General features: G+C 41.4%; 1 protein-coding gene across 1 annotated transcript in view; it reads left to right on the top strand.

Moving 5' to 3' along the window:
* Positions 1 to 27,621, top strand: part of LOC124719745 (protein shuttle craft) — a 258,849-nt gene that overhangs the window by 157,388 nt on the left and 73,840 nt on the right. Inside the window, exons 13-14 of the mRNA XM_047244946.1 lie at positions 2,175 to 2,328; positions 17,852 to 18,051. Coding sequence (XP_047100902.1) covers positions 2,175 to 2,328; positions 17,852 to 18,051 — 354 coding nt within the window. The remainder of the gene's footprint in view (positions 1 to 2,174; positions 2,329 to 17,851; positions 18,052 to 27,621) is intronic.

The raw sequence follows: 27,621 nt of genomic DNA on the forward strand, positions 1-27,621 counted from the left end.
CTACAAAAATTCGACTGGCAAGACTGTTTGGGATGTTTGTCAATATGGCCAACTCTATGTTCTGAATTTTTTACTGCCTGTGAGAAGAGATGGTTGCTAATAGGAACCTGATGAAATGTGAATCGCATGCAGTATTCTCTTCACCATAAGAATAATATGAATATAAACATATTGCCATGTATTCTTTCGTGTTTGCTGCTATCTCATTTAAATCCTGTCTGCCTAGTAAACTACGAAACTAGACTGACACAACAGCAAACGCGGAAGAATGTACATATTGTGTCGTGTTTACATTCGTATTATTCTTATGCCTAATAGTGGTACAGTCAGAAATGAAGCACGGCAACTGACTAGATTTTGAAATCCAAGATGACTCTAATTTCTGTACAGAATTTGATGTACTAAAGAAATGGCCGCAAATATTTTCAAACGGAGAAAAAGTTTCGCCTAACTCTCGTTCAGAACATGTTCTATCATGCACAGTTGGTTCTTGTTGACCATTATCAAAGAAAGCAGCAGTGTAAGTAACAACAAATAGCAGTCTCTTGCCATTGTTTCGCTAATGAGACGATTCCTCTCTCTCTCTCTCTCTCTCTCTCTCTCTCTCTCTCTCTCTCTCTCTCTTTCAGAATGCGACAAACAATGCATGACACAGTACAGTAATGCATTTTCAGCTTAGAGTGACGTAAACACCTATAACAAAGAAAACAGCACTTATCAGATCAAAGCAAAATAAGCAATCGATTCAAACCAGACAAAGCACGTGAAAAGGGGAAGGGTACCCGCATAAATATGGACGGAGCGCCTGACGCACAGCAATGGCTACCTGGTAAAGCTTAACTGCTAAGCTTACGACTCGAACCAAACTACTGTAGCTGTATCGTCATTCATTCGACCTAAATTTTGTCTCATATTACAATGGACCAACTTTGTTTCGATTTGGAGGTGCGGCCTAAAACTTTTCTCTCCCCTTGAATTTCGAGTCTCAAATTTCAGGTGCGACTTAGTCGGGAATTTTTTTTTCCTTTATTTCGAATCTCATTTGTCAGGTGCGGCTTAGATTCGAGTAAATACGGTAGTGAGACAGCAGCCTTCTGTCCTGTGGTCACTGATTTGTCACAATAGTGGTAGAGTCATTGTGTGCAGGGCAGATGATTGCTCAAGATCTGTTCTGATGATGTGAATGGCTATCCTCTCTTCTGAGACGTAAGTGTCTTTAGGAAGTGCAACATATCCTCCATACCCTACTGTAATCATTAGGCCCATCCCAGAACCTGTCCCCTGAGTCCGTCTCCCTTCTCACCCCGAAGACAACTTGCACGTAAGCCTTTTGCTTGGTCCCCAAAAACCTCAAACCGACAATCTCGGACACCCAACTGTTGCTGGTTGTTGTGCTCCTACTGAAAGACCAATACCTCCAACAAATTGCCTGAAACCTAATTCCTCACATCAGTGATCAAAACTATCCGGACACCTGGCTGAAAATAACTTAAAAGTTCGTGGCGCATTGTTGATGACCCAATTGGTCACGAATAAGCAGAAAAGCACATATGGCCGCTTGCTGATTTCTGCAATTTTGGCTTAGAACATGAAATAGCCATAAACCCTATTTTTGAACCTTCCACATTGCGTGCAAATGTCACAAGATGCGACATGATTGTGAAATGATCACACTTCATCACATTTGCCCTTTCTCGAGTACACTGACACGGATCATTGTGAATTAATACGTTTAAACGAACGTCATCAAACCCTGAAGGTCATCCTGAATGTGGAGAGTCATTAATATCAAAATGATCTTCTTTAAAGCAAGAAAACCATTTTCTTTCCTTACTCTGTCCAACATCATTATTCCCATACATGTCCTGTGTTAAGTTAGTTTCGCATTTTACTTTTAAGTAACAGTTTTCTGTATGTATAAATGCCTGAAGATGAGTAGAACATACTCAGAATGCATGTTTAATTTAACATAAGTAAAAATTACTGGAAGCAGAAAAATACAAATAAGTAATTACATCTCGAATAGTTTACTGTTGTCCTGGATAATATAATGCAACTTGAGACTTTTTACTGCAATATTAAAATGACTTTTTAAAAATTGTTTTTGTAAATTTTAAGGGCCGGCCATCGTACTCCACCCGGAAACTGAGAGAGTCGTGTGTTCTTGTTCGCAGAAGCGCGCCTGCGGCAAGCACAAGTGCGGGCAGGAGTGCTGCATCGAGCAGGACCACACGTGCCCGCTGGTGTGCAACCACGTGCTGAGCTGCGGCAAGCACCGCTGCGAGGAGCTGTGCCACCGCGGCAACTGCAAGCCCTGCCTGCAGTCCAGTGAGTAGCCTCGGGTTGCTCAGGGAGTGGAGGCTAGGTTGAGTTAGGATTTCTTGATAGGTTGGGTGTCACCTCCAATGGACAGGTATTGACAGAAGTGGCACTAACCTTAAGCACACGCTGGTGAAGTGTGTTCGGACAGGGGATCATGTTCTGTTTTACTGACATGGGCAGACAGTCTTAGTAGTAACCTCAGCATATACTGTATCAGGGTGTATACGACCCGGGAGATCCGGGAAAAACCCGGAAATTTTTTCATCCGGGAGAAAACCGGGAAATACCTGGGAATTCTTTAGAATTCCGGGATTTTTTTGTTTTAGTTTTCAGTTAAATTTTTGTCAAACAAAGGATATTACTGTATCCCGCTACTGCAGAATAATACTGCAGCAATAAACCATGAACGAGAGAAAAAAACTAAAATAAAATTTAAGTTGCAAAGGAAATGTGTCATGTACAACAACAAAACACATTGCTCATACAAGCATCTGCCAGCAGCAAAATGTGTCAGAGGCTTTAGGAAGACTATGCAATGCTTCATAACAACAAATTGCCTCCGATGAGCGTGACGTCGCAACTATTCACATTAGATTCGTGTGAGCAGTTGCGTGCGGGGCCCATGCGCATGCGCAGTTGCGTCACATGTCTGTAGTACCTTCTCCCACCTCTGGCTACTAAAGTGTGCCTGATAGCTATATATGAATAGCAGCAAGATGCTATTCGGAAAAATTTTACTGTCGCGCGCAAGCTGCCATATTCACTAGGACCGACCCGGGGTATCTGCCCCGGGCGGCAATTTCAGTCAAGCATTAATCGCCTTGCAGAACAATTAAGTTATTTTTGTCTGTTTGCTAAAAAAAAAGTGGTTTTTATAAATCTTTTCCGCTGAGGCAGTCAATTTATTTGTAACCAAATGCTTAATTCCACACTATTGGCTAGTTTCAACTGTTCAAAAAATGTTTCAAATGGCTCTGAGCACTATGGGACTTAACATCTTTGGTCATAAGTCCCCTAGAACTTAGAACTACTTAAACCTAACGAACTAAGGACAGCACACAACACCCAGTCATCACGAGGCAGAGAAAATCCCTGACCCCGCCGGGAATCGAACCCGGGCGTGGGAAGCGAGAACGCTACCGCACGACCACGAGCTGCGGACTGTTTCAACTGTTCTCTGCATTTCAAAAGAGCATGTTTTCGTCTTCTTGCAGGTATGGCATTATGCCATAATAAAGAACCAAAAATGAAATAATACAGTACTGGTATGCCAAGAAAATTTACAACCGAATCTGGACGTACGAATGTGCACTTTAAACCGAATTATGCACGTTATTATGGTTCACGAAATTCCGATGCTCTAGGAATATTCTCTGATGTCTTTTTTTCCTTTATGACGTAACTTAAGATCTTTTAATGTTTTACACATACGAACATACGGGCTTCTTGCGTCATCGGAGCTGCACAAGCGGTGTGACTCCTGTAATTGGCGCCCTCTGGCAACTGCTGAAACAAACCTCTTTCTAACAGGTTGCAGGAAAATATTGCGAATGATTGAGAAAAGCGTTACTTTCAAAGTAAACTTCCTTTTACCCAAGATGACCTATGTGCGATGAATTTCTTTAATCACAGAGCGTTTGACTCTCATTTAAAAATCAACTCTTTGAGGATGACCATTTAGAAAAATTTCGGGCCCAGAAGATCATACATTTATGTCGTTATTAAAAATTTTACTGGCACATTTGTGTGATGTATCTTAAAGTGTAACACGCACAAAAAAGATCAACGTTATATGTGAAAGTTAAGCTTCTCTTGCAGCTTATTAATCATTGATACCAATATAGTATGTGAAAGCTTTGCTTTTCTTGTAGCAACACTATGTATATTAATTTAAACCATAAACTTTTCCTATTTGTGTGTACGCGCTACTTAACAGTGATAATGCTATTGGCTGACGACATGACGTGTCTTTTGCTTTGAATATCCGCTGTATCGGCTGGCGAGGTCACGTGACTGGAACTACAACTGGCTTACAAAAGCGCGTTGCAATCTCTATAAATTGATAAGTTTTACAGTTCCGAGCAAAAGGATACTGTCACTTAACACGGAAAAAAGTGTATTTTCATCCGGGAGAAAGTGTACTTTTAACCGGGAAATGCGGGAGAAATCCGGGAATTTTTTTTCCTTGTCCACGTATACACCCTGTGTATTCAAACATTATGAATCACCTCGAAGGGAACGATCTATTGATACATAATCAGCATGGTTTAAGAAAACATCGTTCTTGTGCAACGCAGCTCTTTATTCGCACGAAGTAATGGTCGCTATCGACAGGGGATCACAAGTTGATTCCGTGTTTCTGGATTTCCGGAAGGCTTTTGACACCATTCCTCACAAGCGACTTCTAATCAAGCTGCGGGCCTGTGGGGTATCGTCTCAGTTGTGTGACTGGATTCGTGATTTCCTGTCAGGAAGGTCACAGTTCGTAGTAATAGACGGCAAATCATAGAGTAAAACTGAAGTGATATCAGGTGTTCCCGAGGGAAGCGTCCTGGGACCTCTGCTGTTCCTGATCTATATAAATGACCTGGGTGACAATCTGAGCAGTTCTCTTAGGTTGTTCACAGATGATGCTGTAATTTACCGTCTAGTAAGGTCATCCGAAGACCAGTATCAGTTGCAAAGTGATTTAGAAAAGATTGCTGTATGGTGTGGTAGGTGGCAGTTGACGCTAAATAATGAAAAGTGTGAGGTGATCCACGTGCATTCCAAAAGAAATCCGTTGGAATTCGATTACTCGATAAATAGTACAATTCTCGAGGCTGTCAATTCAACTAAGTACCTGGGTGTTAAAATTACGAACAACTTCAGTTGGAAAGACCACATAGATAATATTGTGGGGAAGGCGTTTCATTAGCAGGACACTTAGAAGATGCAACAAGTCCACTAAAGAGACAGCTTCCACTACACTCGTGAGTCCTCTGTTAGAATATTGCTGCGCGGTGTGGGATCCTTACCAGGTGGGATTGACGGAGGACATCGAAAGGTTGCAAAAAAGGGCAGCTCGTTTTGTATTATCATGTAATAGGGGAGAGAATGTGGCAGATATGATACGCGAGTTGGGATGGAAGTCATTAAAGCAAAGACGTTTTTCGCCGCGGCGAGATCTATTTACGAAATTTCAGTCACCAACTTTCTCTCCCGAATGCAAAAATATTTTGTTGAACCCAACCTACATAGGTAGGAATGATCATCAAAATAAAATAAGAGAAATCAGAGCTCGAACAGAAAGGTTTAGGTGTTCATTTTTCCCGCGCGCTGTTCGGGAGTGGAGTGGTAGAGAGATAGTATGATTGTGGTTCAATGAACCCTCTGCCAAGCACTTAAATGTGAATTGCAGAGTAATCATGTAGATGTAGAGTGTCACTGATTTGATACGCAAGTTGGGGTGGTACTCACTGAAACAAAGGCAGTTTTCTTTGCAGCAAAATCTATTTACGAAATTTCAATCGCCAACTTTCCCTTGCGAATGTGTAAATATTTTGTTGACACCCACCTACGTAAGGAGAAATGTTCATCATAATAAAATAAGAGAAATCAGAGCTCAAACGGAAAGATTTAGATATTCCTTTTCCCCACAAGCCATTCGAGAGTGGAATGTTAGAGAAGTAGTATGAAAATGGTTCGATGAACTCTCTGCCAGGCACTTGCAGAGTAACGATGTAGATGTAGATAAGACTGCAAGTCATTCCAGCCAGCAGACTGTAGGCAGTTGTTTGAAGCTGTGGTGTGTGTGATGTTGAAAATGGAAAAATCAAGTATCATGCAGTGATTAAATTCTTGATAAAAGAAGTTTTAACACTGACCAAAATTCGTTTGCAGCTTGTAAATTTGTGGGGAGGCTCTTCACCTTCAATTTCACTAAAAAGAAATGGGTGGCCGAGTTTAAACGTGGCTATCGAGGACGATCCACGCAAAGGATGTCCAAACAATGCAAGCAGATCAAAAATTGTCAGCAAAGTGCACAATATGATTTTGGAAGATCGGCATATAAAGATGCGTGAAATTGCTGTTGCTCTAGACATATCAAAGGAACGTGTTGGTCACATCTTGCACTATCTTTGAGCAAGATAGGTGCCACGTTTGCTCACTGCGGTCACAAATAAGTTCACACAACACTTTCTGAAAAGTGCTTGGCACTTTTTTAAGAAAACCGGAAGTAACTCTTTGTGTTGATACGTGATAGTGGATGAAACATGGATTCAATGCTACACTCCCGAATCCAAGCAGTACTCTATGCAGCGGATAGAAGCCAGTTCTTCAGCTGCAAAGGAGGCAAGGACAGTGCCATCGGTGGGGAAGATCGTGGCATCAGTGTTTGGGGATGTGGATGGTCCATTGTTGTTCAACTGTCCTGAAAAAGGTAAAATCGTAATGGAAGAATATTGTTCTCAACTTCTAACAAAACTAGATGCAAGCATTCATGAAAACAGACCTGACATAAAGAAGAAAAAAAATTATCTTCCATCTGAACAATGCACCTATCCACAAAAGTTCTCGGCAATGGGAAAACTGAGGAATTTGCACTATGAAGTGCTGGAACACCCGCCCTATCCTCCAGATTTTTCTGCCAGGGACCTCCGTCTATCCTCAGAATAGAAGAAATTCCTTGTGGGTCAGTGTTTTTCCTTCCAGTCAAGAAGCCATTGCAGCTGTGGGTGGGTACTTAGCACCACTTCTGGAGGACCGCTACAGAGAGGGGATCTACATCTACATCTATACTCTGCAAACCATCATGAGGTGCATGGCAGAGGGTATGTCCCACCCTACCAGTTATTGGGCTTTCTTCCTTTTCCAACCACGTGTGGAGTGTAGGGAGAATGATTCTTCGAATGCCTCTGTGGATACAGTAATTATTCTAATACATAGGGGGTTGTAGTAAATTCATAGAGTATTCATTCAAGGTCAAGTCTTGAAACTTGTGATTTTCTCAGGATATTTCACGTCTGTCTTGCAGAGTCTCCCAGTTCAGTTCCTTCAGTATCTCTGTGACACTCTCCCATGGATCATAAAAACCTGTGACAATTTGTGCTTCCCTTCTCTGTGTACATTCGATATCCCCTGTTGGTCCTATCTGGTATGGGTCCCACACACTTGAGCAACATTGTAGAATGGGTCTAATGAGTGATTTGTCAGCAATTGTAACCAATCTCTTTTGTAGACTGACTGCCCTTCCCCTCTATTGCACCAATAAACCGAAGTCTACCACATGCTTTACCCACAACTGAACCTGTGTGATCATTCCATTCCATTTCATATCCCTACAAAGTGTTACACTCAGGTATTTGCACGAGTTGGCCAATTCCAGCAGTGACTCATTAGTATTATAGTCATATGACACTACACTTTTTTAGTTTTGTGAAGTGTAAAATTTTACATTTCTGAACATTTAGCGCAAGTTGTCAATCTCTGCACTATGTTGAAATCTTGTCAGGAGTTGATTAAATATTTATGCAGCTTCTCTCAGATAGTACTTCATTATAGGTAATTGCATCATCTTCAAAAAGCCTGACTTTACTATTAATATACATGATGAACAGCAAGGAACCCAACACACTTCCCTGGGGCTGAAGTTACTTCTCCATCTGACAGTGGCTCTCATCCGGGATAACATACTGTCGTTAATACAAAAAGTCCTCAGCTCCGTCACAAATTTCACTTGATACCCCATATGATCATACTTTTGACAGTAAGCATAGGTGTGGTACTGAGCCAGTTGCTTTTGGGAAATCGAGAAATACTGCATCTACCTGGTTGCCTTGATCCCTAGCTTTCAGTATGTCATGCTAGAAAAGTGAGAGTTGCATTTCACATGATCGATGTTTTCAGAATCTATGCTGGTTGGCATTGAGGAGGTCATTCTGTTGAAGATACCTCATTATGTTATGCTTGAGCTCTGAACATGTTCTAAGATTCTCTAACAAATTGGTATCAGGGATATTGGATGGTAGTTACTTGGATCACTTCTGCTACCCTAGATCGTAGATGACTGTGATCTGTGCTCTCTCTAATTTATTTATTTATTTAATTTTTTTTTTTTTTGGGGGGGGGGGGGCACAGTTCATTGCTTGAGGGATCTACGATAAATTATAGTTAGAAGATGGACTAGGGGCTAACTCAGCTGCAAATTCACTATAAAATCTGATAGGGATTCCATAGTGCCACGATGTTTTCAGCTGTTTCTCAACACATCTGACACTAATACTCATTTTGTTCATCTTTCCAGTGGTATAATGATTAAATTGGGGCAATTCTCATGGGTTTCCCTTTGGGAAAAATTGAGTTAAGCATTTCAGCTTTTTCTTTGTTTCCCTCACTTTCAGTTCGTGTCTCATTCATTACATTCAATCAGAATGTCTTTGGGTTCTGTGAAAGGTCACGTGACAATATTCTGCTGTGGTAGTCATTGAAGGCATCACGCACGGCTCTCTTGACAGCCAAACACATTTCATTCAGCATTTCTGTGTCTATAGTTCTGTGCTTTGTTTTACATGTATTACGGAGTAATCAATGTGACGATGGCATTGGAACACTACCCCTGTATAATGGAGTACTGTATCTGGAGAAATATCCATGTATTTTATTTAGCATATGGCATCTAAGTACGAGGGTTGAATGAAAAGCAATGCCTCCACCTCCATTAATTGGGTTTGAATGGGAATATGTTAATAAATCAAATGCAGAAATAATCCTTAGAATGTGATCTTTAATTACCAATATTCACTTTTCTACATAACCACTGGCCAATTGGATACATTTCTGCCAATGGTGAACAACTTTTCTGAAGCTGTCATGGAAGAAGTCGACACTCTGTTTCCACGACCACAGTCTTCACAGTTCTCTCAATGTCTTCATCAGAAGCAAAATGATGTCCCTACAGATCACCTTTCATTATCGAGGACAGGTGGAAGTCAGACAGTGCTAAATCTGGACTGTATGGAAGATGCCTTACGGTGGTGAGATTGTCTCTGAAGTTGTGGTGCAGTGGCACCCATCTGCTGTGGGACACATGCACATATCTTCTGATAGCCAAGTAAAACAATAATGTGATGACACGTTCTTGTGAAATGCCGATTGTGCTCACAATTTCTATTTGCGTGATACGACAATCGTCCTGAATCGATCTGTCACCATTTTGTTTGTGAAACTTGGTGATTGCTGTCACAGGACATCCAACTCTTTGTTTGTCAGGCAGGTCAGATGTTCCCGCCTCAACATCTTTAAACTTACCCGTCCAATGACGCACAGTACTCACATCAACACAATCACCATAAACTGCTTTCATTCTCTGACGAATCTCCTTTGGGGTGACACCTTCTGCTGTCAAGAATTCAGTGGCTGCACGTTGCTTAAATAGCATTGACCGACTGTCTGCACAGGGTTCCATACTTGACACTGTAATGACACAACCACTCAATGCTAAGGCTTCCCGCCAGCTGGAGCTGTAGAGAAGAGGATACGGAACAAGCCAGTACGTGCCACATACCAGTGCTACCAACTGTTGAAAAGTTATGAAGGTGGAGGTATTAATTTTCAGTCAACCCTCATACATTTCATTGTTGCGTTACATCACATTAAATTATTACCAATCACATACAAACATCTAGTGGTTGTGTAAATTAGATGGAATTTTGGGGTTGCCATCGGTAATTCCTCATAGCTCCCTTTGCATGTCCTGGCACTACCTTCTTCCCTGTTGTGTTGGATAGTCTGCCTCAGTGCAACGGTGTCACATTTTGGCGTTCCCCATTTGAAAAGTAAATCTGCAAGTTGTCCGTATCTGCTCTCATTAGGTTGAGAGTTGACCATATCTTGTAGTGTTGGTGAAAATGATGGACAGCCTCAGTATTACAGGATAATAGTTGGCATGGTGCTGGTCATTTTGGAGCTATTCTCTCCTCCAATAATTGACACTAATCCCAATTAGGTTTTTTGCAAGTGCAAGAGAGGGATGCCTTGAACATAGCCTGTTGATTCTGAAATCAGGAATGTCAGAAGTCCAGAGTTTGCTAGGATCTTGTTGCATTCTCTGATCGAGGCATCTTTCTTTAGCAGATTTTGAAGTGGTTCGTGGCTCGGGACAGGTGAGATTAGACCTAACTTTTCGCAAAATGATATTTGTAGTATTATCGGCTCACTGATGTTCAATGAGGGGTATACCCGTCACCGTGACATGTGCGTTTATGTAGAATGACAGATACAGTCGTCACTGTGCAGTTGCCTTATTGTGCAGTACTTAGAAACGTACTGCTTTAACGATGGCTCTATTTTTAGTCCAGTTGTTAACACTTCGCCATCCGCGCGTCTCGTACAAATTTATTCGCTTGGCACCGGCAGTGCTAATTCGGATTACTCGGCTTGTCGTCGGCTGCCTGTCACCTTTCTGTTGGTGACAAGCTTCAAACACGTTGACTTTTGCGCACTTTAATTTTCCAGATATCCTTTATTTTGCCGTATCGTTCCTCAAACTCGAATTTTCTTTTCAAGTAACTTCTCTTGCGAGTTCTACACTGTTATAATAATTATCCATGCAGAGGTGATGCCACTTTCCGTCAGAAGGTGTCAACAGTTCCAGCACTGTTTTTGCTAAAGGCTGTTCAGCGACGGAATACAGGGCTATTACAAATGATTGAAGCGATTTCATAAATTCACTGTAGTTCCATTCATTGACATATGGTCGTGACACACTACAGATACGTAGAAAAACTCATAAAGTTTTGTTCAGCAGAAGCCGCACTTCAGATTTCTGCCGCCAGAGCGCTCGAGAGCACAGTGAGACAAAACGGCGACAGGAGCCGAGAAAGCGTAAGTCGTGCTTGAAATGCACTCACACCAGTCAGTCCTAACAGTGCAACGACACTTCAGGACGAAGTTCAACAAAGATCCACCAACTGCTAACTCCATTCGGCGATGGTATGCGCAGTTTAAAGCTTCTGGATGCCTCTGTAAGGGGAAATCAACAGGTTGGCCTGCAGTGAGCGAAGAAACGGTTGAACGCGTGCGGGCAAGTTTCACGCGTAGCCCGCGGAAGTCGACGAATAAAGCAAGCGAGGAGCGAAACGTACCACAGCCGACGGTTTGGAAAATCTTACGGAAAAGGCTAAAGCAGAAGCCTTACCATTTACAATTGCTACAAGCCATGACACCCGATGACAGAGTCAAACGCTTTGAATTTTCGGCGCGGTTGCAACAGCTCGTGGAAGAGGATGCGTTCAGTGCGAAACTTGTTTTCAGTGATGAAGCAACATTTTTTCTTAATGGTGAAGTGAACAGACACAATGTGCGAATCTGGGCGGTAGAGAATCCTCACGCATTCGTGCGGCAAATTCGCAATTCACCAAAAGTTAACGTGTTTTGTGCAATGTCACGGTTTAAAGTTTACGGCCCCTTTTTCTTCTGCGAAAAAAACGTTACAGCACACGTGTATCTGGGACATGCTGGAAAATTGGCTCATGCCGCAACTGGAGACCGACAGCGCCGACTTCATCTTTCAACAGGATGGTGCTCCACCACACTTCCATCATGATGTTCGGCATTTCTTAAACAGGAGATTGGAAAACCGATGGATAGGTCGTGGTGGAGATCATGATCAGCAATTCATGTCATGGCCTCCACGCTTTCCCGACTTAACCCCATAACCCATGGGGTTATGTGAAAGATTCAGTGTTTAAACCTCCTCTATCAAGAAACGTGCCAGAACTGCCACCTCGCATCAACGATGCTTTCAAACTCATTGATGGGGACATGCTGCGCCGAGTGTGGGAGGAACTTGATTATCGGCTTGATGTCTGCCGAATCACTAAAGGGGCACATATCGAACATTTGTGAATGCCTAAAAAAACTTTTTGAGTTTTTGTATGTGTGTGCAATGCATTGTGAAAATATCTCAAATAATAAAGTTATTGTAGAGCTGTGAAATCACTTCAATCATTTGTAATAACCCTGTATATCTTGAATGGGGAAATGTATCCCGTACTCGAATCGCACAACATCTGAATGAGTATGCCGTATTTCGTAATTTTCGACAGATTGTAAACTTTAAAATTTAACCATCCAAGTCACAGTATCATTCCTTCGTCAGTTGAGATGTTTTGACTTAGATTAAACATTTATTTAAACTTTTTGGAAAAATAATCAATTACGAATTGCATTGTGACAAGCAGGTCAGCATTATCCAGTTTATAGTTGCTGTCAGAAAAATGTAAAAATTATAATATTTGTCTGAATTAGTTGTGGGACATCATTTTGCAAAATATCGGATTCGTAGACCAATAATCGTTGATCCTTGCTTTTCTTACAATTCTCATAAGGATAGCAAGCCCAAACCATTTTCTAAGTTCGGGTCCTTTAACGTCGACAAATTTGGCGTGGGGTTTTTTTTTTTTTTTTTAAATCCACTTTCCTTCTATTGCAATTTTGACTGTAGTACTTTTTGGTTTCATTGTTAATATATCCAAATAGATCATTCCCAATATATAATTGTACGATATCCTTGACACTATGTGTATCTTTGGGAAATATGTTTGGACTCTGGAATCCTTCAAATTTATTATTGGTCCTCAGTAAATCAAAGTCTGACCACTGTGCACTGTCTTCTTCGTCTGATTCATCCAAATCAGTTGACAACCGTAGCATGCGCCGAATTCTTCTTGGACGTATTTCACTATCTTCCTACGATTCTGCTTCACTTTCATTTTTTTTATATCCAATGTCTTCTTCCCAATCGGCCAAGTCGTCCGGAACGTCAGACAAGACATCTGCGCATTCATCGTAAATAATCCTATTGTCTCTTTCATCCACCATGATGAAAGGGCACAAGTATGTATAAAAACAAACACTTGTTGACGTGTGTAACTTATTGTTACCTAAACAAAACACCCAACAGAATGCAAAAGATACTAACATGCTGTCGCTGACCACTGCGCGATACTATGCTCACAACACCACTGTGTTGTCGCCAGACGCCATGGTGTTAATTGGGGCAGCAGCTGTGTCTGCCTTAAAATTGACCAGAAATACTCAACCTGTGAGCTTGTAATTCGGCAGCGGCAACGATCACGGTGAAAAATGTGTTGTAAGTATGGGTGGGTACAGTACTATCTACAACCAATAATGCGGTCAAAGCACTTCCATAAATGTCACTCCGTCACAGAATTAGTTATGGCCAGTGCGTGTTTTAATTACATAATTAAGTCTCTCTTACCAGATATGCACATACTGCACCTTTCAGTTATACAACAATACTCACTGTGCAGTATAATCTAACCAACCAACCACAGTCTCACTCAGATGAACAATGCGTGTCGCTCTTTAATATAAAAGTTAATCAGCAATCATTGTTAACTATTCTACTTCACTGTCCATCATCTTTTTCGCAACAACACATCATTGTACCATTACATCATCATTCCTTCATCAATTGAGATGTTTTGACTTAGATTAAACTTTTCTTTAAACTTTACAAAATCCAGATTTTGGCTAGTGCCTAGCCATTATCAATGCACTATTTTTTTAACCCCTTGCATATTAGTTCCCTGTTGTTCGGGTGTCAGTCACCATTCTTTGAATACTCGAGAAACTGTGACTGATTCCCAAACAACAGGGAACCAACATGCAGAGAGATTTAAAAAATGGTGCATTGATAATAGCTAGGCACTAGCTGAAATCTAGATTTGCATGATAAAACCCGCAAAAAAAAAGACAACTGATTGCTGCGCACTTTCATTTATAAATTTCTTTGTATTTCTTCACTTTCCAGTCTGGTCACATCACTACCCATCATACAAGTGTATAGACTGTTTCATGTTGGAACATTTTGCTGTCCTGACAAATTGTCACCACCTGACACACTCCATGCCTGGCTTGTATGTCCTTCAGTGACATCTCCCAGCAAAAACTCGTAATGGTAACATCGACCACCTTAAACGTCAGTCAAGGCTAACATTAAACCTCTGTGAGGAATTTTTGAGAAAGTTGTGACCATGAGATAACCTAATGGAATGGGCTTTGTTTCCGAAACACTCCAGCAGAGTATAACCAACAGTAAAGAGGTGGGTCAGTAACAGACATTCTGCCAGCACAAAAGCAAGTTGTAATATTATGTATTAATATCGGTCCCCAGCCTAATTAGGCATTATTGCAGCAAGCAGTATAATAAAGCAGAAAGCAGTGCTAAGGCTAATGGCCAGTGAGATAGCAAACAGTAACATATGCCCCTCAACAACAGTACTTTAAATGAACTAGATGCAGCAGTTTATAGAACCAATCATCAACGCACATGAAACTAATAGCAATACTAAACAGAGAAGAGCACAAAATGTTTCTGACTTAAATCATAAACTTTAATTCTTTATTGCAATTAAATAAGGTAAATTAAAAATTTACTAACAGTTAGGTTTTTTGATGTGACAGGATCACACAAATAATTGTAACCTACCAATTGTGCACCATGAAGTAAAATGAACCCAAGTCCTGTATCTCAGATATACCAGGTGATCAAAAAGTCTGTACAAATTTGAAAACTTAATAAACCACAGAATAATGTAGATAGAGAGGTAAAAATTGACACACATGCTTGGAATGACATGGGGTTTTATTAGAACCGAAAAAAAAAAACAAAGTTCATAAAATGTCCGACAGATGGCACTGGACAGCAAAATGTCATTGACTGCGCACGACAATCGTATATAAAAGGAGCTGTAATGAGAGAGAGAATCAGATGCACCAGCAGTCACAGCATGTTGACGTTACCTGAAAAGGTGCTTTTAGTGAAGCTGTATTATCAGAATGGGGAATGTGCTAGTTCAGCATTACGATCCTATCGCCATAGGAAGGGGATTTGAACGGGTAAAGGTCCATTGACATATCAGAGAATGATTTCGAAATTCAAAGCCACAGGTTGTTCAGATGATAGACCCCGTAGTGGCCAACCGAGCACAAGGCATAATGCTGCTGAGACAGTTTGGGAAAAAATGGAGACTGTAGCGGGTTCATCTGTGCACGGGGAAGTCAGCGCTCGTGCAGTCGCATGTCGCACCGGCATTCCATACACTACTGTTTGGTTGGCACTTAGGCGTACTCTCCGATGCTGTCCGTACAAAATCATCGGCATCATGAACTGTTACCTGGTGATTTAGTGAAGCGGAGGGCACTTGCGGTGTGGGCGTTTCAAAAGATGACGATTGGTTGAGTAACGTGTTGTGGACTGACAAAGCTCATTTCACACTCCGAGGGTCTGTCATCACCCACAACTGCAGAATTTGGGCTACCGAAAATCCTAGAACTGTTGTGGAAATTGCATTGCACGACGAAAAAGTCACGGTATGGGTTGGATTTACCACACCTACCGTTATCGGGCCTTTTTCCTTCGAGAAAATGCGTGATTCTGGTTTTGTAACTGCTACCGTGGCAGGTGAGAGGTATGCTGATATGTTACAGAATCACATAATCCCCAGCCTTGCTGATAAACACCTGCTGGAACGTATGATGTCTATGCAGGATGGTGCTCCACCCCATATTGATGCGTGAAAGATCTCTTGCGCGCGTCGTTTGGTGACGATCGTGTGCTCAGCCGCCACTTTCGTCACGCTTGGCCTCCCAGGTCCCCAGACCTCAGTCCGTGCGATTATTGGCTTCAGGGTTACCTGAAGTCGCAAGTGTATCGTGATCGACTTCTCTAGGGATGCTGAAAGACAACATCCGACACCAATACCTCACCACAACTCCGGATATGCTTTACAGTGCTGTTCACAACATTATTCCTCGACTACAGCTATTGTTGAGGGCTGATGGTGGACATATTGAGCATTTCCTGTAAAGAACATCATCTTTGCTTTGTCTTGGTTTGTTATGCTAATTATTCAGGGTGTCTACGACCCGGGACAAACGGGAAATCCGGGAAAAGCCCGGGAATTTTTTCATCTGAGAGAAAACTGGGAAAAACCCGGGGATCTTTTTGAGTTTCGGGAATTTTTCATTGTTTTAGTTTTCAGTTAAATTTTTGTGATTTTGACTGGTAAGAACCAATACTCCAACAAAAAAAATTTACTGTATCCCGGTTCTGCAGAATAATACTGCAGCAACAGAACATGAACGAGAGAAAAAAACGAAAATAAAACTTAAGTCGCAAAGAAAATGCGCCATATACAACAATAAAACACAGTGCTCATACAAACGTCTGCCAAAAGCAAAGTGTGTCAAAGGCTTTAGGAAGACTGTGCAGTGCTTCTTAACAAGAAATTGCCTCCAATGAGCTTGACGTGACAGTTTTTTTTACATTAGAATCGTTTTAATGCAAGATCTTTTAATGTTACACACGTACGAACATGCGGGCTTCCTACGTCATCGTAGCTGCGCAAGTGCAGTGTCGCCTGTTACCTGGCGCTCTCTGGCAACTGCTGAAACGTACCTTTGTAATAGGTCACGGAAAAATATTGCGAATATTGCTTTGAAAAGCGTTACTTTCAAAGTAAATTTCCTTTTATGTAAGATAAACTATGTGAGAGAGTGTACGACGAATTTCTTAAATCACAGAGCGTTTGACTCTCATTTAAAAATCAACTCTTTGGGGACGACCATATGAAGGATTTCGAGCCCAGAAGATCAGACATTTATGTCATTATTAAAAGAATTTACTGGTGCATTTATGTGATATATGACGCGCAAAAGATCAACAATATATGTGGACTTGCAGCTTATTAATCTTAGAGAGCAATATTATATGTGATAGCTTTGCTTTTCTTGTAGCAACAATTGTACGTTAAGTTAAGCCATTAATTTTTCTTATTTGTGTGTTCGCGCTACTTAAGAGTGATCTTGCTATTGGCTGACTACATCACGTGTACTATGCTGTCATCAGCTGGCGAGATCAGGTGACATGAGCTGTGACTGGCTTACAAAAGCGTGTCGCAATCTCTATTTTAACGCTTCGGGTAGTAACATGCGGTGTTTGGTGGAATTCGAATTTATACCTTCGTAATATGGATATATGCAGTGTATATGTTGCTGCACATCAAAGATCTTTCCAAAACGTGTTTTTTCCCCAGAGTTTCATTTTCTAAAGTGCCGGGAAATTCTATGCTGGTGTATAAAACCATAAAAGGGTTGATAAGTTCCGAGAAAAAGTATACTGTCACTAAACACAGAAAAAGTGTATTTTCACCCGGGAGAAAATGTATTTTAAACCGGGAAAAATCCGGGAATTATTTTTCCTTGTCCATGTAGACACCCTGTTATTGCTATTCTGATCGGATGAAGTGCCATCTGTCGGATATTTTTTGAACTTTTGTAGATTTTTGGTTTTAATAAAACCCCGTGTCATTCCAAGCACGTGTGTCAATTTGTACCTCTCTATCTACATTATTCCGTGATTTATTCAGTTTTCAAATTTATACTGACTTTTAGATCACCCAGTATTACAAGCTACACTGGAGCGTCTCCACATTTTGCAGGCTTTCTCCGCATTTTGCAGGCTTCGACGAGCTGACGTGCGAGTGCGGGGCGCAGGTGATCGAGCCGCCGGTCCCGTGTGGCACGCGGCGCCCCACCTGCGACCGGCCGTGCCCGCGCGAGCACCCCTGCGGCCACGCCCCGCTGCACAGCTGCCACTCCGAGCCCACCTGCCCGCCCTGCACGGTGCTCGTGCAGCGCTGGTGCTACGGTGGACACGAGGTGCGTCCGAACGGGGGCGAGTAGTACTGGCTCTAGGCTTCCCAGTTCTGAAGTTTGTAGCCTAGACCTTGCAGGCCCTTCCCTTCTGTGATAGTCCTTTACATCATTATTTACTAGGGATGACACCTTCAGCTATATTTATAGGTCTAATCTTATTAGCAGTCGACTTTGGTATTATGTTACTCTGTCTGTGTTACGTTACTCTGTCTTCAGGCCCCTCTATGATATCAGACTATCTTTTGTGTAATGGATAATTATCATTATTCATCTCATATTTCGTTGTTGTGGTCTTCAGTCCGAAGACTGATTTGATGCAGCTCTCCGAGCTACTACAGGGTGCGTCAAAAAAATTTATACACACTTTGAAACGCCATAAAAAATTTATTTCCCATTCTACAATGTTAAATTTCCGGAAATGGAAATCTTAAAAGTCAAATTGGAAAAATAAATGTACTTTGCAAATGTGATAAATGTTCAAACTGGTGGCCTTCAGCGTCAATACATTTCTGGGTACGAGTCACCACTGACTCCGTACATCGTACCAAACTGTCCGATGAGATTTCTGCACACACCGCCTGAATCTCATTCCAAAGTGTGTCCAGGTTACATGGTTTACGTTTGTACACCTCGTCTTTTACTGTGCCCCATAAGGAGAAATCCGGCGGGGTGAGGTCTGAAGAGCGTGAAGGGGACTCGATCGGTCCCCTGCGTCCTATCCACTGGCCTGGCACATTGTGATCCAGGTATGCTCGTACGTCCCTACGGTAGTGTGGCGGGGCGCCATCTTGTTGGGAATTAAACTCATCGTTACCGTATAATGCACGAATGGCAGGGAATATGGAAAACCACACCACACATTTACACCAGGCAAATTCACAGCCTTTTCAACTGTAATGTGAGGATTATCTTCAGCCCAGTACACACAATTGTGCCTATTGACAGTTTCATTGAGTTTGAATTGGGCTTCATCCGACCAAATTATGCTACCCATAAATCCCGGTTCACGTCTCACCATCTCCTGAACCCATTCACAAAATTCAAACCTTCGATCTGGATCGTCGTCACTTAGCTGTTGCTCCAGCCTCGGGAAGTACACACGAAATTTGCCTTTCTTCTGAATGCGTAGCACACTACTAGCACTTACATTACTCTCATGTGTCGCTTGCCTCGAAGATTTTTGAGGCGAACGCTGAAACAGTTCCGAGACCGCAGTTGTGAAATCGTCACTTGTAACTGTACGAGGTCGCCCTGATCGACCTTTATGCACATCACACACTGTTCCATGAATTTCGAATTTGTCTCGTAGACGTGTAATTGTTAACTTTGAAGGTGGTTCTGTAGCATACTCACTTCACCACTGTCTTCGAACTGTAGCTACATTCTCAAATTTCCAGTACAACTTAATTATCTGCTTCCGCACTTCAAAGCTCAAATGCACATCCGCCATGTTGCAGTTACTTCCTTGCCACTGTTGACACCTGTTGAAGAAACATAACATTACTTTCTCACAGATATTTAACCTTGTAGAATGGGAAATAAATTGTCTGACAGTTCAAAGTGTGTATACATTTTGTTTATGCACCTTGTATATCCTGTGCAAGCCTCTGCACCTCAGAGTAACTACTGGAACCTACATCCTTCTGCATCTGCTTAATGTACAGCGTTATTACAAATGATTGAAGCGATTTCACAGCTCTACAATAACTTTATTATTTGAGATATTTTCACAATGCTTTGCACACACATACAAAAACTCAAAAAGTTTTTTTAGGCATTCACAAATGTTCGATATGTGCCCCTTTAGTGATTCGGCAGACATCAAGCCGATAATCAAGTTCCTCCCACACTCGGCGCAGCATGTCCCCACCAATGAGTTCGAAAGCATCGTTGATGCGAGCTCGCAGTTCTGGCACGTTTCTTGGTAGAGGAGGTTTAAACACTGAATCTTTCACATAACCCCACAGAAAGAAATCGCATGGGGTTAAGTCGAGAGAGCGTGGAGGCCATGACATGAATTGCTGATTGTGATCTCCACCACGACCTATCCATCGGTTTTCCAATCTCCTGTTTAAGAAATGCCGAACATCGTGATGGAAGTGCAGTGGAGCACCATCCTGTTGAAAGATGAAGTCGGCGCTGTCGGTCTCCAGTTGTGGCATGAGCCAATTTTCCAGCATGTCCAGATACACGTGTTCTGTAACGTTTTTTTCGCAGAAGAAAAAGGGGCCGTAAACTTTAAACCGTGACATTGCACAAAACACGTTAACTTTTGGTGAATTGCGAATTTGCCGCATGAATGCGTGAGGATTCTCTACCGCTCAGATTCGCACAGTGTGTCTGTTCACTTCACCATTAAGAAAAAATGTTGCTTCATCACTGAAAACAAGTTTCGCACTGAACGCATCCTCTTCCACGAGCTGTTGCAACCGCGCCGAAAATTCAAAGCGTTTGACTTTGTCATCGGGTGTCATGGCTTGTAGCAATTGTAAATGGTAAGGCTTCTGCTTTAGCCTTTTCCGTAAGATTTTCCAAACTGTCGGCTGTGGTACGTTTAGCTCCCTGCTTGCTTTATTCGTCGACTTCTGCGGGCTACGCATGAAACTTGCCCGCACGCGTTCAGCCGTTTCTTCGCTCACTGCAGGCCGACCCGTTGATTTCCCCTTACAGAGGCATCCAGAAGCTTTAAACTGCGCATACCATCGCCGAATGGAGTTAGCAGTTGGTGGATCTTTGTTGAACTTCGTCCTGAAGTGTCGTTGCACTGTTATGACTGACTGATGTGAGTGCATTTCAAGCACGACATACGCTTTCTCGGCTCCTGTCGCCATTTTGTCTCACTGCACTCTCGAGCGCTCTGGCGGCAGAAACCTGAAGTGCAGCTTCAGCCGAACAAAACTTTATGAGTTTTTCTACGTATCTGTAGTGTGTCGTGACCATATGTCAATGAATGGAACTACAGTGAATTTATGAAATCGCTTCAATCATTTGTAATAGCCCTGTATTCATTTCTTGGTCTCCCTCTAAAATTTTTACCCTCTACGTTTCCCTTCGGTACTAAATTGGTGATCCCTTGATGCCTCAAAAGGTGTCGTACCAACCGATCCCTTCTTCTAGTCAAGTTGTGCCACAAATTCCTCTTCTCTCCAATTCTGTTCAGTACCTCCTCATTAGTTACATGAGTTACCTATCTAACCTTCAGCATTCTACTGTAGCACCACATTTCAAAATCTTCTATTCTCTTCTTGTGCTAGCAGGGCTACATTCCATACAGATACTTTCAGAAAACACTCCCTGACAAATCTATACTCAAAATTAGCAAATTTCTCTTCTTCAGAAATGCTTTTTTCCCATTGCTAGTCCACATTTTATGTTCCCTCTACTTTGGCAATCATCAGTTATTTTGCTGCCCAAATAGCAAAGCTCATCTACTACTTTCAGTGTTTCGTTTCCTTCCATTATCCTTCTTTCACTTTCGTTGATGTTCACTTAATATCCTCCTTTGAAGACACTGCCCTTTCTATTCAGGTGCTCTTCCAAGTCCTTCACTGTCTCCGACAGAATTTCAATGTCCCTGGCAAACCTGAAAGTTTTTAATTCTTCTCACTGAACTTTAATTTGCACTCCAAATTTCTCTTTGGTTTCTTTTACTGCTTGCTCAGCGAAAAGATTAAACATCATCAGGGATATGCTACAACCCTGTCTCACTCCCTTCTCAATCACTACTTCCCTTTCATGAACCTCAACTCTTATAACTGCTGTCTGGTTTCTGTACAAGCTGTATGAGGGAAGATCGGAAAGTAACGCACAGTAATTTTGTTACAAGAAAATTTAATACGTAACAAAACAAAAACAAAAAATCACAAATGAACTTACTTTTTCTACACAGTCACCAATGTTGTCAATACATTACCCCATCACAGTACTGATTTGAATATGCCTTGTTCGTATAAGGATGTTTAGTTCAAGTATAGCCATCTGCGGAACTTTGATTTTACTTCCACATCTGTCACAAAGCAGTGGTCAGCCAGGAATTTCTTCATAGCACCAAACGGATGAAAGTCTGATGGTGCAAAGTTTGAACTGTATGGTGAATACTCGGAGCACCTTCCATCCAAATCTGGCGATTCTCTCACAAACAAGAGCAGTGACATGGGGGCAAGGATTGCCATGAAAAAGTTCAACGACCAAAGTTTTAATGTAGGCTGCAGCATTCAAAGTGGTCATGTGTTCAGCAAAGTCCACCAATACCACACTTTATATATACCAGAACACTGTCACATGCACTTTCCTAGAAGATTGAGTCACTTTGAATTTTTTTCATACTGGGGAACCAGCATGTTTTCTTTGCACAGAGGACCGCTTGGTTTCGGGCATGTATTTGTATGCTCATAACTCGTCACCAGTGACAATTTCTCTCAGAAAGTCGTTCCCTTCTTTAAAGTAAAGCATTGTTTGGAGATTGTTATCATTCGCTGGCCTTTGTGGTTGTCTGTCAGGTTCTTAGGCACCCAGCAAGTAGTAACATTAATAAATTTCGTGTCATGAGTAGTATCGTACACCGCACCATACGTAGTGTTGAAGTGCCGTGATGAGATTCACAGTTGCGCACACTGGTCGTTCAAAATTGCTGTCTCAATGGCTCCAACATTCTGTAGGGTTGCAGCTGTTACCAGCCATCTGGAGCATAGCGAATCACTAATTTTTACGCAATCCTCTTAGAAGAATGCACGCCAATGGATACATCCATACAGTTGTCCCCATACATGCCATGCATGTCCCTGTGAATTTCACCTAGCTTATGCCCCTTGGCCCACAAATATGGAACTACACTTCGCTGCTCTTTACAAATTGACAGCAGTAACATGCACACCATATTTGTTGTTCTGGCTTCTCTTGCTAGTGCTGTACACGAAAACATAATACCCACTGTAGTGCAAACTTCAAACTGTGTCTTTGTGAAGTTTCAATGTTCCATCTCCAATAAGAGAGGAGAAAAAAATTATTGTACATTAATTTCCGAACACCCCCTCCCCCCTCCCCCCTTTGTAAATAGCCTCTTGCTCCCTGTATTTTACTCCTGCTACCCTCAGAATTCCAAAGAGAATGTTGCAGTCAACATTATCAAAACCTTTCCCTAAGTCTATAAATGCCATAAATCTACATTTTTCTTTCCTTGCCCTGTGACTCACTGGAAGATGTATATGCGAAGATAATTCAGCTACTCCCCTAATTGGACACACTAACAGCAATCATCAATACTGCAATACTGACGCAATGACTTACCTTAGAAGATAAATTAAAGCAAGTCACACCTACATTTTTAGTTTTTGGAACTGTTGACTGGAATATATTCTTTGATTTTCAGAATGTAGTAGGTGAAAATACCCTATGTGAAAGGTTACCTACAACTTGTACAGAAAACAGACTGCAGTTAGAATCTAAGAACATGAAAGGGAAGCAGTGGTTGAGAAGGGAATGAGATAGGATGTAGCCTCTCCCCCCTGTTATTAAGTCTGCGCCCTGATTTTTGAATGATCTTCCTCCACATTTCTCGGTTGTTTCCTGCTCTTTTCCACCACTAGACTCCCATACTGCCGAGATCCGCTATTGCGTCATCAATCCATCTTCCTCTAGGCCTCCCTTTTCGCCTAGCTGAATGGATCACACTGTTCATCATTTTCTTTGGAATTTTATCTTCTGCCATTCTCTCCACCTCTCCTAGCCATCACATTCATTGTGATTTCACAAATTTTACTATGTCCCTACCTTTTATTAACACGTGTAGTTTGACATTGTAGTGTGTTCTCCAGCCTTCTTCCTCCCTTATTGGACCATAAATTTTGCGTAGTATTTTCCGCTCAAAGGTTCTCAGTGCACCTTTTTGTCATGTTCTGTCAGCAACCATACCTCTGACCAGTATGTGATAACCAGGCGGTCTAGGGAGTTATATATTTGCAGTTTTGTTTTTCTTGTAACAAGGTTGTTTGTGAAAAGGTATATATTTGCAAAGTAAGCTCTGTTTCCTGCTTGTATCCTTTCCCTTATAGCTTCTCCAATGCTGTTGTTATTAGGGCTCCCAAGTAGTTGAAAGAGGACACGCCTTTGAAAATTTCCTGTTGATGTTCATGTCTTTATGGGTACTTCTGGCCTCAGAGTTTGGCATTACCATATATTTTGTTTTGTTTTTCATTTACTATGAGGCCAATTTTTAAGCCGTTTCTTTCCGTTGCCCGATATGTTTCTTGGAGCGTATTGATATTTCTTCCTACAAGAGCAATCAGTGTCATCAGCGTATGCACATATCTGGCTAGTTTTCATGAATATGGTGCCTCTTTTGTTGATTTCATTTACTGCACTATACAGGGCTACATTGAATAGGACAATGGAGACTATCACCATGCTTCACACCTTTATTAAAGTCAAAGCGTTCACTGTTCTGCTAAGGACGTTCACTTTTGCTCTTGTCTCTGTCATTGTCACTCTGATTAGTCTTATTTGTTTAGCACATGTACCATCTACTTCCACTGCTCTGTATAGTTCTTGCTAGTTTATACTGTCGAAGGCTTGATTGAGGTCGATGAATAGGAAATGCAGATCTATATCACATTCGTAGAACTTTTCCATCATTTGTCTTATCACAAATATTTGACCAGTTGTTCCTCTGTCTGGTCGAAAGCCACACCGATATTCCCCTAGTGTGTCTTCTGTGCACTTCTGTATCCTTTCATTTAATATACTTGTGAAGATCTTACAAGCTGTGCTTAGGAGTGTTACACCTCTCACATTCTGTTCTGTCACCTTTCTTATAAATGGGGATTATTATTCCAGTTTTCCAATTATCTGACATAGTTTCTGTTTCGTACATATTTGATATTAATCTGGGTAGTTCCTTTATTACAGCCTCACCAGCAGTTTTTATTAAATCGAGGATTATGCCGTCTTCCCCAGAGGCTCAATTGTTTTTTCATCTTGCTCACAGCCTGGAAGATCCCTTGTAGTGTTGGCTTTCTTGCCTCATTGATATCATTGTCTACTTCCAGCTCCATTCTTTCCTCCTGTGCAGCTCTCTCTTCATCTGTTAGGCTGGTGCTTAGTGTATCTTTGGAATACTCTGCCCATCTTCCCACTATCTGTTCTTCTTCCCTTATCTTTTCCCATATATACTGGAACATGCCTTTATTTTTGGATGGAATCTGTTCTTTATTTTACCTACAGCATGATAAAACTTCCTTATTTGACTCTGTTTCTTTGGCTCTTCTAGTTCTCAAAATTTCTTGTTAGTCCACTGTCTTTTCTGTCTCTTGCACAGTCTGTTCGCTCTTCTCCTTAATTCTCTATATTGTTCCATATTATTTCTGGTTTCTCTCTATAGCACTTTTGTTCTTGCCTTGTTCTTTTCCTCAGTTGCTAGCCTGCAATCTTTGTCAAACCATTCCTGCATTCTTCAGTTCCTTCTTATGCCTGTTATTTCTTCTGCAGCATCTTTAGTGGCTTTTTTTCAATCCTGCTCCATCTTTCATGTGCTCCTACTGTGGTCTCTTCATTGCTCAACTTTCTGCTTAGTGTTACTTTGTATTTTTTCTTGCTTCATCAGGGATTATCAGTTTGACAGTATTCCATTTCATCACCTCTCCTGTACTGTTGCCATTTGTTAGTGACAGTTTCTCTCTCTCAAGACTGATTTTATCACAAAGTGGTCTGTATCAACAGGTTTGGTCCTCTGCCACTCAGTATATCGACAGCTGACAGGGAGTGGTGTGCAATCACTAAAAGACTGTCAGTCTGATTGACTACTCCATTGACTGCATACTTCCTTTTGTGTGGGAAACAAGTAATTGTAATAATCATATTATTCCTTGCTGTGAATGGGTATAGTACATCTCCATCCTTGTTTTCTTAATGTAGTGAATATTTTCCAGATCTCCATATGAACATTCATTGCTCCCTATTTTTGCATTAAAATATCCTATTACTAGCATCAGGGTATATTTAGTTACTGCACAGCATACTTTTCCAAGTCTTCGAGAACTATTCTTTAATTGTATCCTCTTTTTCCTCAGTTATTTCATGTGGATTCATTATTGAAATATTCCTAAATTTCCCTCTTAGTCTGAGTCTGTGCATCTTTTCATTCATGGGTTCAAATTTTAATAGGCTTTTCCTAACTTCCCTAATTATTGTAAACCCTGTTCCAAGTTGGCCTGTTCTTTCTTCTGGTTCACCTGCTCTTTCTTCTGGTTCACCTGTTCTTTCTTCTGGTTCACTATGTACTAGTGAGTGCGCAGGTTTACCTATCTGCCCATTTCCTTGCCATCTTATTTTCTGTAGCCCTACAACATCATATTTAAGTTTCAAAATTACATTGGCTATTTCTTTCATTTTTCCAGGCTGAAGTATTAAGCGTTCTCCCTTCCCGAGCACGGGGTCTCGTGTTTGATTCCCGGCGGGGTCAGGGATTTTTCCTGCCTCGAGATGACTGGGTGTTGTTGTGTCATCATCATCATTCATCCCCATTACAGTCGGAGGAAGGCAATGGCAAACCACCTCCACTAGGACCTTGCATATTATGGCGGTGCGGGTCTCCCGCATCGTTCCCCTACGTTCCGTCATGGAGTACGGGACATCATCATCATCATCATGGGATTACTAGTTCTATGCCCGACACACATCCTGGAGGTTCAGGATTTGTATTAGGTTTACCGTATTTACTCGAATCTAAGCCACACCTGAAAACTGAGACTCGAAAGCAAGGAAAAAAAAATTTCCCGTATCTAAGCCGCACCTGAAATTTGAGACTCGAAATTCAAGGGGAGAGAAAATATATATCATATAATATATATATCATATAATATGTATATCATATAATATCATACATATATCATATAATCACAGACATATTACACCACAAATATTGGCTTTTTGTTTAATGGTGTGCTTCTAGTAGGCTTATAGTTGAGTTGCTTCCATTTTGTGCACAATATTGTGACAACCTACCCTACTATCTTCTTCAGATGCTGTGAATTTTGCTGTTATGTATACGTGCCTGGACTCAACCAGACTGTGAACTATTGTTTGTCTCACACCGATATTTATAGCTGGTTGTGAGTTTGACCTGAGTAATTCATTGACCCGTCAGCACCCAGCCCAAACCACTAAAGATAGTAACTTGAAATTTGGAGAGGGTGTTGATCTTGTACTTAATTAGGTTTTCTTCTGTTTTCATTTAAATAGACTCCTAAATTACGGTGTCAGAGAAATTTGGAATTTGCACCATGGTACTAGTCTCATTGTATTTCATTTCACAATTATATTCAAAGCAGTGCTCGGCGTCAGCTGATTGTTTTAGTTGGGTGTGATGCTGATGTTCCTTGCATCTCTTATCAACTATTTTGGTAATCTGCCTCATGTAAGACGTACCATATTTGCATGGAGTGCGATATGCACTCGGCTTTTAGGGACCTAGATTGTCTTTATCATGACAAAGAGGACTTTTTACATTAGCTGCAGGGAGCAAAGCACATTGGATGCCAGTTTCCATAGGAGTCTACCAATCTATCTAGATTATGGGAT

This window comes from Schistocerca piceifrons, chromosome 11 (assembly GCF_021461385.2).
Source record: "Schistocerca piceifrons isolate TAMUIC-IGC-003096 chromosome 11, iqSchPice1.1, whole genome shotgun sequence".
In the NCBI taxonomy this organism is placed as follows: Eukaryota; Metazoa; Arthropoda; class Insecta; order Orthoptera; family Acrididae; genus Schistocerca; species Schistocerca piceifrons.